The sequence below is a fragment of the Giraffa tippelskirchi genome, chromosome 7 (assembly GCF_054371585.1).
Source record: "Giraffa tippelskirchi isolate mGirTip1 chromosome 7, T2T-mGirTip1v1.2.pri, whole genome shotgun sequence".
In the NCBI taxonomy this organism is placed as follows: domain Eukaryota; kingdom Metazoa; phylum Chordata; class Mammalia; order Artiodactyla; family Giraffidae; genus Giraffa; species Giraffa tippelskirchi.
In genome coordinates, this window is record NC_137281.1 from 159,142,189 (window position 1) to 159,159,972 (window position 17,784).

At 42.8% G+C, this 17,784-nt stretch overlaps 1 protein-coding gene across 18 annotated transcripts in view; it reads right to left on the bottom strand.

Annotated features, from left to right (window-relative positions):
- The window catches only part of PTPN21 (protein tyrosine phosphatase non-receptor type 21), a 77,055-nt gene that overhangs the window by 26,313 nt on the left and 32,958 nt on the right, over positions 1-17,784 (bottom strand). For 6 of the 18 annotated variants that reach the window (XM_081510341.1, XM_081510335.1, XM_081510342.1 and 3 more), the window contains 8 exons: positions 15,201-15,370; positions 9,872-9,969; positions 8,363-8,430; positions 7,254-7,324; positions 5,204-5,291; positions 4,713-4,801; positions 2,381-2,468; positions 1,387-1,466 (listed from right to left, as the gene is read on the bottom strand). In XM_081510341.1, coding sequence (XP_081366467.1) covers positions 1,387-1,466; positions 2,381-2,468; positions 4,713-4,801; positions 5,204-5,291; positions 7,254-7,324; positions 8,363-8,430; positions 9,872-9,969; positions 15,201-15,370 — 752 coding nt within the window. Of the gene's footprint in view, positions 1-1,386; positions 1,467-2,380; positions 2,469-4,712; positions 4,802-5,203; positions 5,292-7,253; positions 7,325-8,362; positions 8,431-9,871; positions 9,970-15,200; positions 15,696-16,312; positions 16,405-17,784 lie in introns of all 18 variants that reach the window. The other 12 variants (XM_081510349.1, XM_081510345.1, XM_081510350.1 and 9 more) reach the window with 4 other exon arrangements.

A 17,784-nucleotide genomic window follows, 5' to 3' on the forward strand; every position in this document is an offset into this window, starting at 1 on the left:
GCGCTTCCAAGTCCGAGGGAATGTCAGCACAGGGCCTTAGGAAGAGTGATAGGAGCCGGTTCACACTACAAGAGGGTTCCGGCTGATGATGGCAAGTCGGCTAGTCAGGGCAGGCCCAAAACAGTCAGAGAGCTACAGCGGTATTCCAGGTGAGAACCAGGGCAGCCGGCACTCGTTCTCCGCTGAACGGGTGGTCAAGATGGCCCGATTTAGATCTATTTTGAAGGTACAGAGTTCGCAGAGCGTACTGACGAACTGCACGTGGGATGAAAGAGAAGCAGGAATTCAGGAGGAGTTTGAGCTCTGGGGCCTGGTGACTATGCTATGGCACCACCTGAAGAAACAGGTAGGAGCCGAGGAAGCAGACTCTGGGCCAGGAAGAGGAGCAGTGGACTGCGAGTCTGGCGTTGGGCGTTTTATCAAATTGGACGAGCCTGTGAGGCACCCAAGGGGAGATGCCAAGGAGGCAGCCGTGTGCATGAGTCAAGAGCTCGTGGGAAGCCAGGCTAGAGACGAAGTCAGGTGCGCTGTCAGTATAGATGCTGCTGTGAAGCCTGGGTCAAGCTCAAGCCCCTAGAGAGTGAGTGTAGACGAGAACAGGTCCGGGGGTGAAACCAGCCAAGGTGACGGAGAAAAAACAGCCTCAGAAAGAGAAAAAGCAGAAGGGGGTCCTGGCAGCCAAGGAAGAGCATCGTAGTGCAGGGAGGAAGGGACGGGCAGAGGTCTGGTGCTGCCCAGCACTCAAGTGAAGAGCTCTTCAAATGACCACTGGCTGAAGGTCTCCCTCCCTCTGACAAGCGGTGTCAGTGACGTGGTGGCTTAAGGGAAACAGGGTGGAAGGAAGAAGACAGCGAGCGAGATGATACAACTCTTGAAGAGAAAAGAAGAAATACACAGCACCGGGGCTACAGGGATGTGGAAACGGAGAAAATGTGTTAAGAGGTAAAATGTGACAGTATGTTTGTGTCCTTACAGGAATGACCCAGCAGAAAGGTGTAAGCCCATGGGGGCTCGGAAAAATGTACATTAAGAAGGGGTATAAATTCTTCAAATGGCTGGAATAGCTGAATGAGCTTTTATGACTCAAGTGTTGATTTAAAAAAAATTTTTTTTTCCTTTTAACTTTCAAGAATTTGAATAATTCTGTTACTAGTTGAAAGAAATCTCAGAGGCCTATGTGTAGATACCAGAGGTTGGTCCAAAGCTAAAATGAAAAATAACTGAGAAATAAAATTTTTACATACAAAAGCAAAGAGATTACTATAAAAATGTCATTCAAAAGTTATCTTCTTAAAAAATATTTGCCTTTATAGATGATACCCTATAGCTCAAGATGAAAACTTCTAAGGTCATCATTTTCCAGTATCCACAGGCAGGTATACTTACAGGCTGCACTGATTTAGTCTGTAAAATTTATGTCTCGCAACACAGAGTCTCCATACGTATTTTGCTGTTTCCATGTCTTCCTAGTAAACAAAATATGCACAAAGTAAAGCAAAGTACATCTACAACTTGATACAGACAGACCTTATCTGAGAACAAGACAGACATGGGTGACATGTCAAAGTCACCTTTAACACACTGTGATTCTTGCTTTTTCTACCACTGCACCCCTCATATGAATGTTGTAATTAGGATTCAAATTATGAAGACCAACAAAAAGCTGCTCAATAGTACAATGCTTATATTAATAGTTTCCAAATGATTTAGAAATTTTTAAATTATGAAAATGTCATCTTTTATTATTATTCAAAGATGTTACTAAACAAAACATTTTTATTATTGACAAATAGATACTCAAAGACATTTTTAAATGAAGTGACTCAGAGACTCATGGCTTTCGTCAAGAGAGTATAGGTAATCATGACACTGTATTTCTACAGAGCTGTTCACTTATCAGCGGGAGCCAAGATACCAGTGTTTCCTTTCTTGCCTACTTGTGCTCGCGCATGCTTAGTTGCTTCAGTCGTGTCCGACTCTGTGCAACCCCATGGACTGTAGCCCACCAGGCTCCTCTATCCATGGGATTCTCCAGGCAAGAATCCTGGAGTGGGTTGCTTTGCCTTCCTCCAGGGATGGTTCCAACCCAGGGATCGAACCCTGTATACTGCACTGCAGGCAGATTCTTTACAGCTGAGCCTATGTATGTAATTTAAAGGTCATCATAATCAGAGAGTATTTATCCAAAGACTCAATTCATTCAAGAGTATTTACTGAGCAACTTTGCTAAGTGCCATTATGCAAAATGTTATAAAGGATAAAATTTTGTGTTTTATAAACTATGAAAAACTATCATTTTAAAGCTACTCCCCCAAACATACACACAGAAATGTTAACTTTTAGGAAAAACAGTCCATGCAGATTCCTAACGTTTACTCACAGTTTGAAACTGGATGGTGTCCTCTTTATTTGCCAGCTCTAATGCAAAAAAGGACTTATTGTGGGACATGTTAGCAATATCATGCCACCTGGAGAACAAGCAGAAAATGGCCGGATGAGTACTCAGGTTTTTACTAAAAGATAGATTATATGATTTTTTTTCCTTTTTGAGCTTCATGTATAACCTATTATTTGTTATCATTTTAGGAAGAAAACAGGGCTTTAATCAGCTAGCATGCATTTTGTAATTGAAGTGACAACAGCGAGGTACAAAGAGTAATGCATGTATACTAAAACAGAGGCAGAGTATCCAAAAATGTGAACTCTGGGGGTCCAGTGGTTGAGACCCCACGCTTCCAATGCAGGGGGCAAGGGTTTGATCCCCGGTCAGGAAACTAAGACCCCAGATGCTGCACGGCTAGGCCAAAATAAATACATAAAAATGTAAACTCTACTCATCCTCATTTGCTGGACTAATTTGATCAAATATCCCACTCTCAGCTGCCAATGCTCCTTTGTTCATTCAACAAACGCTTTAGAGGGCACTCACTGTGACAACACCGGGTATCTTGTGTTCGGTCCTGGGGTATGAAGATGGGTAAGGGTGCTGCCCTCAAAGGGGCTCAGGTGGGGGGTGGGGTGGGTGGAGAACTCAGAAGCAAACAAGCACTATTACGTGCTGGTACACAGGGCAAAATAAGACACAGAGGCAGAGCAGAGATGCTCTAAAAAGCTGGTGAAGCAGGGCAAACAGAAAGTTCAGATGCTGGAATCCAAAGAGTGAACTATTCTGGGGGTGTCCATCAGGATTCAAACTCCAATTCTGAACTTTCAAACTGTGTTTTACCATGTTAAGGTTTTATATATTAATATTTTATTTTATTACACACTATATAATTTTTACAAAGGGAAAAATAGGTCTGGAAGAAAAAAATTTACCCCTTTATCCTTCTCCATCTTATTAGATTTAAATTTATTGAAATAAATCAAATCCATTCACAATAATTTGGTACTTAGTTGCTTTTGCTTTTTAATTGTCTGGATGCGCTGCGTACGGAGCATGTGGGATCTTAGTTCCCCGACCAGGGATCAAACCCAAGCCCCACGCATTGGAAGCACAGTCTTGACAAGTGGACCGCCAGGGAGGTCTCTAATTGCTAAACCTGAAGATTATACGTGTCATACTGAAGAAGGCATTTTAGAATTTCCCATCCAGTGAGATAAAGGAAGCCCGTGGGGATGTCTCCCATGTTCAGATCCATTTCTGCCCCCTGCCCTGCAACTGAGTGTGCAGGGGAGACGATGAGGAGCCTGGGGACCTGAGAGCAACTGCCCTCGGGAGCCAGCTGAGCCAGGGCAGACAGTCCAGGAGCGGGGATCTGTTCCCCAGGCCGAGTACATGCTCCATGGTCAAAATCACCAGGGAGAATTCAGGCCCCCAAAGGCAGGAAAGCAAAGGAAGTGAAGGGACACAACACTGAAAAGGGAACTGCCAGCACCTGAAACCTCACTGCTGCAAGCCAGCCACTCTGAGCACACTGCTATCTGTCCTCCCTGTCCTGCTGACCAGGTTACATTCTAAGAGTTCCACAAATGAAGAGTAGCACTCTTTTTATAACCGAGAGAAGAAAAATCTACATTACAAAAAGTAATTTAGATGTTGGTATTTTAGGAATTTTGGTACAAACAGGAATCAGGGAAAGCCTAGATTTCCCATGAGAAACAGCCCGGGAAACCAGCGCTCAAATGGAGAATGCACCGCTCATTTACATTAGCGTGTGTGCATTTGTTCAGCCCCACGGGGGTGAATTTTGTTTCTCTCCCCTAAGGCTGGGGGACAGTGGGCATCGGGGACTTTATTCTGAACCTGATGAAACGTGTTTCTAAGGGCACAGAGCCCTTCAGCCTCCAGAAAATTATCCTAACACGGAAGCCTCAGCTACAGAGGAGAGAAATCAGATTTTGTTTCTGAAATCAATTGGGATCTAAACCCTGAAATAAATACTCATATTTTTACATAGAATAAAAAAAAGGAAGAAAAGTAAAATTCACACACCAAGACAAAGAATGGCCTCCATACGGTAAGAAAAGGGTCACACGCTTTTAATATTTCCTAAGTAGGCCACCATTATAAACACTGTTTTCTGCAATTTAGTTTTGAAGTAAGTATCTTATAACTATTGCGGTCAGGTGCAATTTTATTTTAAGAAGGGCGTATTTCCATTTCCTAGTGAGGCCTTGGGAGACACTTACTTGTGAGCAATACAATTAGCACAGGGGCTAAAACACAATCACCCACAGGAGCCACAGGAAGTGCACAGGAACAAAAATACCTGAACACCACAGGAGGCCGCCCACTCTTGTGTTTCACAAAGATGCCCTCGAGACACGCTCCGATGGCTATGTCGCTGCCTTGGCTGTCCTAGGAGGAGAAAGTGGACAAGGAAACGCTGGAGGCAGCAGAGACACGGGGGCCCCAGGGCCCCGCCTATGCCCACTCTTGTGTCCCACATGGAAGAGGCTTGGGAGAGCTCCACTGAGGGGGGAAGTCTGCAAGGTATAAATGTTGCACCTTTTAACACATATGAAAATACAGTTGGGCTCCTTAAGGAATTCTATTTCAAGAGTAATTCCATGAACAAACGACAGAACAGGAATATCTGTCTCGTGAGAAAACTTTGGCTACGAGGACCTCAGCTGTCACATTTCCAAACGTCTGCACATCTTGGGCCTTCGAGCGGCGCAGCGTCCCTGGCCTTCCCTGCTAACCTGCTGGAATGACTCAGGTGCCCTTTGGAGACCCCCGTCTTCGGGCCTCACTCACCTTGGCGGGGTAGCTCTCTTCCCCATAGCCATCCATTCTCTCTACCTCCTGCATGTAGAGCATTTCAGCGTCAGGAGCTGTGAGGCCCCTGCAACCCGAGAGAGATCTGTCAGACAGATTGTTCACAAACTAAAAAAATTGTCAGAAAAGCTTGTTTGCGAAAAACTACCTCTCAATCGGGCATAAAACGTTAGAAACATTTCAAGTTTCTAAGCATCTGTGATTAGTTACATCAATGCATCATTATTTCCTGAAAATCAACTACATGCAACGGCACTGTGCTGGCACTGTGCTGGATGCGAGGGTTAGTTATGTGAGGTCCAACCCCTGGCCTTTGGGCAGGGACGGGGAAGTGCAGGAAGTAAAACAACCTCCCGAGAAACCTTCAGTGAAAGCCAGAATTCTCTCCAAACCACCAAAGTGTCAGACAATACTAAGCACAGTGTGCTAAATGCCACACGGTGCGTGGGGCAAGTAAGTGTTAGAAGCTGGAGATCCTTTCTAGCTTCAGAGACAGCGTGACAAGGGTGGGCAGGTAGGCGGGCAGGCAGTGTGGGCGGAGAAGGCACCCACTGCATGGACACCTCCTCTCCAGCCTCACCTTCTGCTGCTCCGCACACCCACAAGTTACCCCCACCGTAACCACCCCAGCCTCAGTGTATCTTTGAATATACCACGCTTCCCCATGCCTCTGAGCCTTTGCACCTGCTAATCGTGCTTCCTGATCTAACAATCACCCACTTGTGCACCTGGCCAATCCCTGACACCCATCAAGACTCAACCTGCACACCGCTCCCCCTTGGTCACCTTCTGGGATTGCCCTGCTCCATGCCGACCCACCACCTGTGCACGCCTCTCCCCTGCACTCACGATGAGAATTATTAACTGCTATCCCACTGGGCTGACTGCCTGCCCCTAAGACTCGGTCAGTCACGGTTCTGTTCATCTCTGTGCCACAGCACTGAGCACTCTGCCTCAGACAGAACAGCAGCACTGAATTATCCTTTAAGGAGATGCACAGATGAGTGAATGAAAGTAACAAAAGATAGAGCAAGGTGTGCCCGAAGGATTAATTATGCTGAAAAAAACAGGTTCATTTGGACAGCAGAAGATAGAGCTGGAATGGCAGGATTGAACCAACTTGTGAGACGCCTTCAATCCCAGGGGCGATGAGCTCAGGCTGGCAGAAAGCAAGAAGAGATTCATCAACTCTTGAGGAGACGAGGGGGGACAAGTTGAAAGAGCTATTTTAGGAGTATTAATCTTTTGTGAGTTACTGTCTGGATTTGAGTGGGGAGAGACTAAAGGCAAAAGGTTATTTTTAATAGGAAGGGGTGAACAATAGGTTATAATTAGACAGACCTGGGTTCACATCCCACCTCTACCACATGTAACTTTGGGCAAGTTATTTATAGTCTTTGTGAACTTGATTTTCCCAATCTGTAAGGAGATAATAACATTTACCTTGAAGAGTGGTTATTAAGAATTTAATGATACATAAAGTACTTGGAACTGAGTGGTACTTGGGTTAACATAAAACCTAGCGTTCCCGAGGACAGGACTTTCAGGCAGCACATGCAGCTTCACTGTCAGAGACCAGGATCTGCCCAGAAGCAGGGGACAGAGCAACGAGCCCACGGCTCTCAGCACAGCTTGTCTAGAGGACAGCTAGATGGCTTCCAGAGGTGGGCGGCGAGGATCGGGGGGCAGACCCCAGACATCACACCCGCCACACCCGCATTAACCTACACAGAGCCAGGCCACTGCCAAAACCTTCAGTATGTGGGAGGAAGAACGGGCGGCCTTCAGGGACTGGCCGCTTTCAACGTTCTCAGTTTCATCAGTGATACAATATGAATAATAGATGGGTTAATATGGGGACGTGCTCAGAAGAGCGCTTGGCAGGCGGTGAGAGCTCTGCCCAGGTGGGTTCCTGGTAACCAGCAGTAGGTGTGGCAGCAGCAGTAAAGGTCCACATTTGATGCTGTCAACGCACGGTTCAAACTCAAACAGGCCCGAGTCCGAAACTGTTTCCACTTCTCAGCGTTACCTGTATTTCTGATGCAGTAAGGCCACTTTTTGGGTTGCTTCTTCCAACACTTTTTCATCTTGTAGCCACTCCTCGGAAAAACACACAACAGTAAGTACGGAAACAAATCACTCAAATTTCTTAGGAGGGATCTGTGCTACTGTTACTGACTCTTGTCCCCAGCAGGCAAAACTAGGGCTGGTGTCAATATCTGAGAGCTTCACTAAGGGACATAATCATGACCTTTCTGAGAATTGAGTGGTTTCTGCTCAAAAGCCAAAACACTTGCCCTGCCTTCTCAATTCATCCCCGAGAAACTTGCTGTTGTTGTTGTCTAGTTGCTAAGTCATGACTGACTCTTTTCGACCCCATAGAAGGTAGCCCGCCAGGCTCCGCTGTCCGTGGGATTTCCCAGGCAAGAGTACTGGAGTGGGTTGCCATTTCCTTCTCCAGGGGATCTTCCCCACCCAGGGATCACACCCACGTCTCCTGTTTGGCAGGTGGATTCTTTACCACTGGGCCCCCTGAGAAGCCCCCAGAGAGAGTTACAGATGGGTTATTTCAGGTTGTTAACATTCACAGCCAGTTCCAAGCCCAGCACAGAACAAAACTTCGTGCATTCCCTGGCTGGCTGCGCAGACAGTCGGAACAGTGCACCACTTTCTACAGTTGTTGCAACACAGTTTCCCTGTCAATTCCACCAGTATTGACTTTAGAAAGTAGAAAGCAAGGTCTTTTTGTCATCTACTCTTTAAATTGCTGATGAGAAACGATATTCACTTCAACATAACTCTGTGAGGTTTTAAGTTTTTGGTTAAAATCAAAACCACTCTGGTTCCTCAGAAGCTGGAAATGAGTGCTTCTCTTTAGACTCACATTCAAACACAAAATGAATTTCTCTAGCTGCAGCACCATGGCCACAGGCCCTTCTGTTTCTGTGCTTTTACAAGGACTAGAAGTCTACAACAGGGAAAGCAACAACTTAAGTTGTTTATAAGGAGGGACTGATTTTTTTTTTTTTAACTCTATCCCTACCTAGTAAGTCTAATATATGGAATTCATTTCAGGGATTATTAAGCGTATAGAAATCCACTGTTGATAAAAATGTCCAATGTCAAAAGAATTCTTACCACAGGAAGCAAGGCAAATTTCTGAAGAAAATCCTGGGATTCATACTGATCAAAGTCACCAAAATCAGCTATATAAAACCACAAGTATTCACATGTCAATTATGTTTAACTGGAAGCAAAACATATACACAACTAAATTCAATATGAAGTATACAGATGGTGTGCTTATGATTTAGAAGTCAAATCTGCCTTATAGTTTATAAAATATGTATTTTTAAAATTCCTTTTAAAGTGTCCAACTCTTTGCAACCTTATGGACTGTAGCCCACCAGGCTCCTCTGTCCATGGGGATTCTCCAGGCAAGGATACTGGAGTGGGTTGCCATTTCCTTCTCCAGGGGATCTTCCCGACCCAGGGATCAAACCCGGGTCTCCCACATGGCTGGCAGACTCTTTAACCAGACAGATTCATGTGTCTGGACTTGGAAAAAATGCCTTTTAATAAAAAAGTGAAAAAAAACACGTTACAAATTGTACACAAATCATCTCATTTTTTTGTCATTAGAAAACAAAAATCTACCCTATAATCATATGTGCCTACTTATGTACAGAAAAAATGTCAAGAACAAACCAAATCGTTCACAGTAGTGATTACCCCTAGAGAATGGCATTAGATCATCTGAATATGGTACAGTAAGATGTATTTGTTTAGAAATTTTTAATTGTTAAAAGAAACTGATAGTTCAGCAAAAAGCTTATGAAAGACTAACTCTTAAAGCCAAAGATAACACGTTAGGAAGATTCAAAGTACTTTGAAAAGGAATATGGCTTCATGAGTACCGGGCATTTTTTTCACCTAGGAAGGATATATATTATATCTCCATGTCTGCTAATATCTGAAGGAATTTTATTAATGATTCTTCTCATTAAATTTCAATTCCCAAGATTAAATGCCAGTTATCATTTGAAATAAAGTCCTATCAGAAGTCTTTCCAAAGTATATTACACATGTAAACACATATGGATTAAACACATGACAAATGACAAACAACTCAAAAATACTTTTGAAATACAAACTATCTAATAATATTATGATTGGCAATGTTCTATAATTTAGGGCAACTATTTAAGAAACCAAACCAATGACATATGCTTGAAGTATAAGCAAATGTAACCTTATCAATCCCACTGTTTGCCTGATCTTTCTTCTGAAAATATGAGCTAGCTGTAGATCAAGTCCCTGCACTAGAGGAATACATGGCGTATTAAATGCTATGTGCATATGTGTGTGTGTGCGTATGTGTGTATTTCCTCTCTACTGTTGGTCTGTGCTCTGCTGACGTGATAACATGCTTAACCTTCCAGAAGTCTCATATTTCATTCAAGTAATTCAAACCCATTTCTCCTCCACAAGGAAGCCCCTTAGATAACAGAAATAATACTCCACTAACACAGAAAACTACTCTACAATAGTTACTTTCTATAGTCAGTTATTTTAAGAATTCCTTGCTGTTTTTAACATGCATTTTAATCTGATTGTTCTATTACATTATCAATTGCCATTCTTTACCTTGAACAGCTAAGCCTGCAAGCTGAATTGCTTGTTCTAATGTACAAGGAATGTTTCCTTCCAAGATATCTTTCTTCAGCTGCAGATAATACTGATACCTATTAAAAAAAAAAACAGTCAGTTTTTAAAAGTCAATGTCAGTATTACCTCCAATCGGACACAATGCATTTTATCATAATTTGGTAGAGAAGCATCAATTAGCCAAAACTAAGCTCAGATGATTTCAAAGAATGACAGGAACATTCCTTGATCATATCTATACTGACAAATACACAGACACAACAATGTATTGAGTCACTTATTCTTAACTGTAGTTATTTGAAAGCTACAAACTATAGCCACCTAGGAGACAGCTGGTCGTCTATCTTATACCCTGTAAAACAGTCTGTAAGTTTTGCTGTTTTAGTTGGACAAACAGAATCAGTGGCCAATCCATACTTTAAAAACTCTTTGGAGGAACTTGGCCATGTAAGATTTTCCTAGCCCTGGACAGTAAAGTCAGAAGAAAAATGGTTCCTGACATTTCAGACCAGGTACATTAAAAATATTCTTTATTGAAATACCAAAAATACTTTATAACAGTCTTTTAGTGTGGGCTTACTTCTGTTTACCTTTTCAGTACATAGGGTATTAGTTACCAGCACAACCTTTAGTCAAGCAAACTTCAGTTAAATTTCAGATCTCCAATTTAGCATTTTGCAGGAACTTGGGCAAGTCATAATCTGTGGGTTTAAATTAACTCCAGTAAAAAGGCGGGTACTATCACCCCTTCACAAGGCTGAACACACCAAGGAATATATGTAAAGCTCTTCCACAAAACTACAGCATAGCTGGCACTTAATAAACAGCTGCTCTCATGACTAGCAGCAGTCACCTTCTTGCAGCCAGGCGGCAGTATTTCACCTGGCTGACTTCTCCATTTTGATCAAGCTCTACAGTGAAGATTTGTTCTGCCTTCCTTTTATTTATTCACTAAGGTAATTACTAGGGCCTTCTATGCATCAAGCACTGTTCTAGATGCTGGGGATACAGTGCTGAACGAAGATCCACCAACTCTCTGCCAATACGGTCTACAGGACTATCTTGAATCCAGAATCTCTTCCAGGTTTGATGTCTGCAAAGCTCGACCCAGTGACAGTTTTCACAATGGCATCTCCCTGAGAGCCCACCCTTTAATCATTTCATATGAGTCCTTATATCATCCTATTTTATTTACCTTTGACATTTCTGTTCTTCGTTTCCAAAAATCTTGAGCAAAACACCATTCATTTGAATAAGAATTTAGATCCAACTTAAACCCTTCTACCTGCTAGTAGCAAAACCCATAGATTTCCCTCAATCAGTAAAGAGAACGCTGGCAGCACTGGGTCTTACCAAAGAGAAAACCTTGCAACTTCCTCCCAGGAAGCTCCTTTCAAGTATCTAAAGTCGTCTATATGGAATATGCTGTCCACATATTCCACTCTAAATGTTGTTGGTCTTTTTCTTAATCAAATCACTGGAAAACAGGTGCACATTCTAGACTGATGCCTAGATTATGGCATATACTTTGCTAACTGGTCTCCTGCCTTTTAGTCTTGTAACCTCTAATCTACCTTCCATGATGGGTGGTCTTCGTAGAATACACATTTCATCATTCCCTTCCATTAAAACTCAAAAATGCCTGTCCCTATTGGTCTGACTTTACGATTTGGGCATTTCTTTTTCCAAGCCGCCATTCTCCTCTCAAGGTAATATCTGAAATTCCCTGAAAAAACAATCAGTTGCTTTTATTATCCCCTTACTTTGCACAAGCTATTCCGTCTAACTAGAAAATTCCGTGTAAAGTCAAGTGAAAAGTCACTATCTTTACCTTCTCTGTTCATGTTCCCTGCAACCCACTCCCAGGAATCCAGTGCTATAATTCAGTTCAGTTCAGTCACTCAGTCATTTTCAACTCTGCGACCCCATGGACTGCAGCACGGCAGGCTTCCCTGTCCATTTCCAACTCCTGGAGCTTGCTCAAACTCATGTCCATTGAGTCAGTGATGCCATCCAACCATCTCATCTTCTGTCATTCCCTTCTCCTGCCTTCAATCTTTCCCAGCATCAGGGTCTTTTCAAATGAGTAAATTCTGCACATCAGGTGGCCAAAGTATTGGAGTTTCAGCTTCAACATCAGTCCTTCCAATGGTTATTCAGGACTGATTTCCTTTAGGATGGACTGGTTGGATCTCCTTGCAGTCCAAGGGACTCTCAAGAGTCTTCTCCAACACCACAGTTCAAAAGCATCAATTCTTCGGTGCTCAGTTTTCGTTATAGTCCAACTCTCACATCCATACATGACTACCGGAAAAGCCATAGCGTTGACTAGATGGACCTTTGTTGGCAGAGTAATGGCTCTGCTTTTTAATATGCTGTGTAGGTTGGTCATAGCTTTTCTTCCAAGGAACGAGCGTCTTTGAGTTTCATGGCTGCAGTCACCATCTTCAGTGATTTTGGAGCCCAAGAAACTAAAGTCTGTCACTGTTTCCATTGTTTCCCCATCTACTTGCCATGAAGTGATGGGACCACATGCCATGATCTTGGTTTTTTGAATGTTGAGCTTTAAGCCAGCTTTTTCATTCTCCTCTTTCACTTTCATCAAGAGGCTCTTTAGTTCTTCTTCACTTTCTGCCGTAAGGGTGGTGTCATCTGCGTATCTGAGGTTACTGATATTTCTCCCAGCAATCTTGATTCCAGCTTGTGCTTCATCCAGTCTGGCATTTTGCATAATGTACTCTGCATAGAAGTTAAACAAGCAAGATGACAATATACAGCCTTGACACATTCCTTTCCCTATTTGGAACCAGTCCATTGTTCCATGTCTGGTTCTAACTGTGGCTTCTGGACCTCCAGACAGATTTCTCAGGAGGCAAGTAAGGTGGTCTGGTATTCCCATCTCTTTAAGAATTTCCCAAAGTTTGCTGTGACCCACACAAAGGCTTTAGCGTAGTCAATGAAGCAAAAGTAGATGTTTTTCTGGAATTCTCTTGCTTTTTCTTTGATCCAACAGATGTTGGCAATTTGATCTCTGGTTCCTCTGAGATCTCAATCCACCTTGAACATCTGGAAGTTCTCGGTTCACATACTGTTAAAGGCTGGCTTAGAGGATTTTGAGCATTACTTTACTAGCGTGTGAGATGAGTGCAATTGTGCAGTAGTTTGAACATTCTTTGCATTGCCTTTCTTTGGGATTGGAATGAAAACTGATCTTTTCCAGTCCTGTGGCCACTGCTGAGTTTTCCAAATTTGCTGGCATATTGAGTGCAGCACTTTCACAGCATCATCTTTTAGGATTTGAAATAGCTCAACTGGAATTCCATCACCTCCACTAGCTTTGCTCATAGTGATGCTTCCTAAGGCTCACTTGACTTGGCATTCCACTTGACTTCGCCTTTCCCTCCTCCAGCGGATCTTCCCAACCCAGGGATCGAATCCAGGTTTCCCACATTACAGGTGGATTCTTTACCAGCTGAGCCACAAGGGAAGCCCGTGCTATAATTAAAGCATGTATTATCATAATACACTGTAATTGTCCATGTACATGGACTGTCAGTTCCACCAGAATGTGACAATTCCTCCAGAATAAGAGTAAAGCATATCTACTTGTATATTCATCTCCCACAGTAATCAACATAATTCTTACATACCATATTATATCTTCAATAAATGTTTAAACAAATGAGTCAAAGTGGTCAGTTACTGTTTTCTCCTCCTGGCTTCTACTCTCTGCAATTTTTATAGCTCAGATCTGCTCTGTATTCAGTTCATGCTAATCCCTACAACATGATTCTAGCTTCTTTGGTTATCCATCTTCTTCCAATAATTAACTACAAACTCAGTACTTAAAAAGTATATTCTACAAACACAGGGCAGTATCAGGTTTTTACGATATGCAAGCCATTGTGTTAGAAATGATTTGAAAGGCAAAGTTAAAGAAAACATGGGTTTAAAATCTAAGAAAAAGATATGTACACAAATAACTGTAGTGAGAGGCTGTGACAGCTGCCATCTTAACATAAGTACAAGCAAATTCTAGAATAGTCTGGAGAAGGAAAAGCTCATTCCAGCCTCGGGGGTCACAGAAGCTTTATGGAGAGGTGCCTTTGGAACTACAATCAGATGAACAGGATTCCGCTTACATATATCTGAAAGAAAGGTCCAGGACGCAAAGGTGAAAACATACACAGCATGTTCCGGGCACTGGAAGTAATCCAGCTTGGCTCGAAAGTAAGGTTAAACAGGGTTAAAAAGTGCTGGATTTTGGAGAATGTGAAAGGCAGGCTCAAGAATCCAAATTTGGGATAAACAGCAAGGTCTTATTGTTCAGCACAGTAAACTATATCCAATATCCCGTGAAAAACCATAATGGAGAATAATACTCTAAAAGGAATGTGTGTATATATATATATATATATATGTATAACTGAATCACTAAGCTGTACCATGATCTTGGTTTTTAAGCTGTAGGAATTAACACAACACTGTAAATCAACTGTGTGAAAGTGTTAGTCACTCAATCCTGTCCAACTCTTTGTAACCCCATGGACTCTGCCAGGCTCCTCTGTCCATGGGATTCTCCAGGCAAGAATACTGGAGTGCGTTGCCATTTCCTTCTCCAGGGCATCTACCTGACCCAGGGATTGAACCTGGGTCTCCCACATTGTAGGCAGATTCTTTACCATCTGAACCATCAACTATACTTCAATTAAAACAAAAAAAAGAATGCAAATTTGATTCCTTCTTTGTTTTATCTTCAAGAAAAAAAAAAAAAAATGTAGTTCCTCTATCCCACCCCTTAATACATTCTACGCTTTCTGCCTTTGTTGCTTTTAAGTGCATTTATTGGCTAATATTTTCTGATCTTAAACCCTTCCCCCACCTCTTCTCCTTCCACACCTACATACAGAACATGGCTACCGGGGTCAGAACTTCCACACATTTTCTTGAGGAGTAAATACAGATCTTGTGGCTATTTTTGAAAAAATCTCCTCTCTCATTTCATTGTTACTAAGGTCAGAAACAAATCGATAAAAACATTAAGGGTGACATCACTTCAAGAGTTCACGGCCAGGGTAAAAACATCATTTTTTCTTTTAATTGTTCCTTCATGCCCAGGGAACCCATAACTCATGCAACGTGCCATAAAGCACCCTGACACACCACACACCAGAACCTCCAGGCAATGCTGTGACTAAAGACGCGTGGTGAGAGGGCAAAGGTTAGTTTCACCTCCTGACTCCAACCTTGGTCTCACTTTTCTAATCTCACTGGATTTCCTAAAGACAAACAGCACCTTGTTTCCTACCTGGTAATCTCCTGCTGCAGCTGTGAAACTGAAGGCACATAAAACACCACTCCAAAATAGACGGTCGGTTCCAATGCATGTTTATCCAGCTGCTTCTTCAGAGGTTTTTCCAAGTCTACCCACCGGCGCTGATTTTGCTTGTTGTAATACCAGAGGCTGAAGTAAGTGATCTGGAAAAGAGGGAGGACCACTGAGGAGGCAGAAACATACAGAAGGATGTAATTGCTCTAGTCCGTTACCTTCCTTTATTGTTCATGGGAGGTGGGGGGTGGGCAGAGGATGAGATGGTTCGATAGCATCACCGGCTCAATGGACATGAGTTTGAGCCAACTCCAGGAGATGCTGGAGGCAGAAGAGCCTGGCGTACTGCAGGGCCGTGGGGTCACAAAGAGTTGGACACAACCTAGCGACCGAACAACAACGTATCCATGACCCGGGACCAAGAGCCCACAGTTTTCTATTGCTTCTCTTCTCAGAAAGGGGCCACGGCAAAACCTAAAGGGGATGAAAAAACAGGCAAGCTCTATCTCTGTATAAACACTCATTCAGCAAATAGAGGCGTGGACCTCCTTGGTGGTCCAGTGGTTAAGACTCCGTGCTTCCCTGCAGTGGGCATGGGTTCAATCCCTGGTTGGGGAAGTAAGACCCCACATGCCACACAGCCAGGGGAAAAAAAAAATAGAGGCAAAGGTCAATTATACTTGCACACTATTTCTTTTTTTTTTAATTTATTTTAATTGGAGGCTAATTACTTTACAATATTGCAGTGGTATTTGCCATACATTGACATGAATCAGCCATGGGTGTACATGTGTCCCCCACCCTGAACCCCCCTCCCACCTCCCTCCCCATCCCACCCCTCAGGGTCATCCCAGTGCACCAGCCCTGAGCACCCTGTCTCATGCATCGAACCTGGACTGGCGATCTGTTTCACATATGGTAATATACATGTTTCAATGCTATTCTCTTAAATCATCCCACCCTCGCCTTTGCCCACAGAGTCCAAAAGTCTCTTGCACACTATTTCCTGAACCCTGCACAAAAAATGTCTAGATGATATAATCCAGCAGGTACTACACGATTTTACATAAGGTCAACAAAAAAAAACATACTGAAAAAATGTTTAGTTTTCAGTGAGTTCCCTGGTGGTCAGTGCTTTCCCTGTTATGGCCTGGGTTCAACGTCTGGTCAGGGAACTGAGATCCTGCATGGTATGGCCAAGAAAAAAAAAAGTTTAGCTTTTAAATATAAAAATATCAAATTTATCATAATTAATATTTTATAATAAGCATAACTGGGGTTCTTCCTAAATTTTGACCAGATAGTATTAATCCAACTTGTCACTATATTCAAATTTGGCATCTATAAATAAATTATTTCATGTAAATACTGTAAATTCTAGTAGTAAAGATGCAATTGCAATAGCCAAAGCAATCTTGAGAAAGAAAAATGGAGCTGGAGGAATCAGGCTCCCTGACTTCATGCCATACTACAAAAGCTACACATCACAACAGTTTGGTACTGGCACAAAAGCAGAAACGTACCTCAATGGAACAGCACAGAAAGCCCAGAGATAAACCCGTGCACTACGGTCAACTAATCCATGACAAAGAGGGCGAGAGTACACAATGGAGGAAAGACAGTCTCTCCAATAAGTGATGCTGGGAACACTGAACAGTTACACTTAAAAGAATGAAATTTAAACACTCTCTAATACCATACACAAAACTAAACTCACAATGGGTTAGACACCTAAACCTAAGGCTGGACACTATAACTCTCAGCTGAAAACATGGGCAGAACACTCTCTGACATAAATAGCAGCAACATCTTTTTTGATCCGCCTCCCAACAAAAACAAATGGTACCTACTGAAATGTAAAAGCTTTTGCACAACAAAAGAAACCATAAGCAAGAAGAAAAGACAACCCACAGGATGGGAGAAAATATCTGGAACTACCACATGACCCAGCAATCCCATTCCTGGCATTCATCCAGAGAAAACCATAACTCAGAATGACACATGGAGCCCCAAGCTCACTGCAGCGCTGTTTACAACAGACACGTCCACTGACAGAGGAGCAGATACAGAAGATGCGGCACATGTCACCCCGCCGTAAAAAAGGAAGTGACGCCACCTGCAGCAACATCAATGGACGCAGAAATGGCGGCGTGTCACTCCGCCATAAAGAAGGAAGTGACGCCGCCTGAAGCAACATCAATGGACGCAGAAATGGCGGCGTGTCACTCCGCCATAAAGAAGGAAGTGATGCCGCCTGCAGCAACATCAATGGACGCAGAAATCGCCAGACTGAGGAACCACATCAGAGAAAGACGTTGCTAGTGCATGCAATCTAAAAAGAAAACAAAAAACAGTAAAATGAACTTATTTACAAAACAGAAACAGACTCACAGATGAAGAAAAACTTACAATTAATGGGGGGGAGGGGGGAGGGGGGAGGGGGGAGGGGGAGGGGGGAGGGATAAACTGGGAGGTTGGGATTGATGTATACATAATTGTATCTATTTTATATGTATATAAAATAGATAACTAATAAGGACATACTACTTAATATTCTCATGAC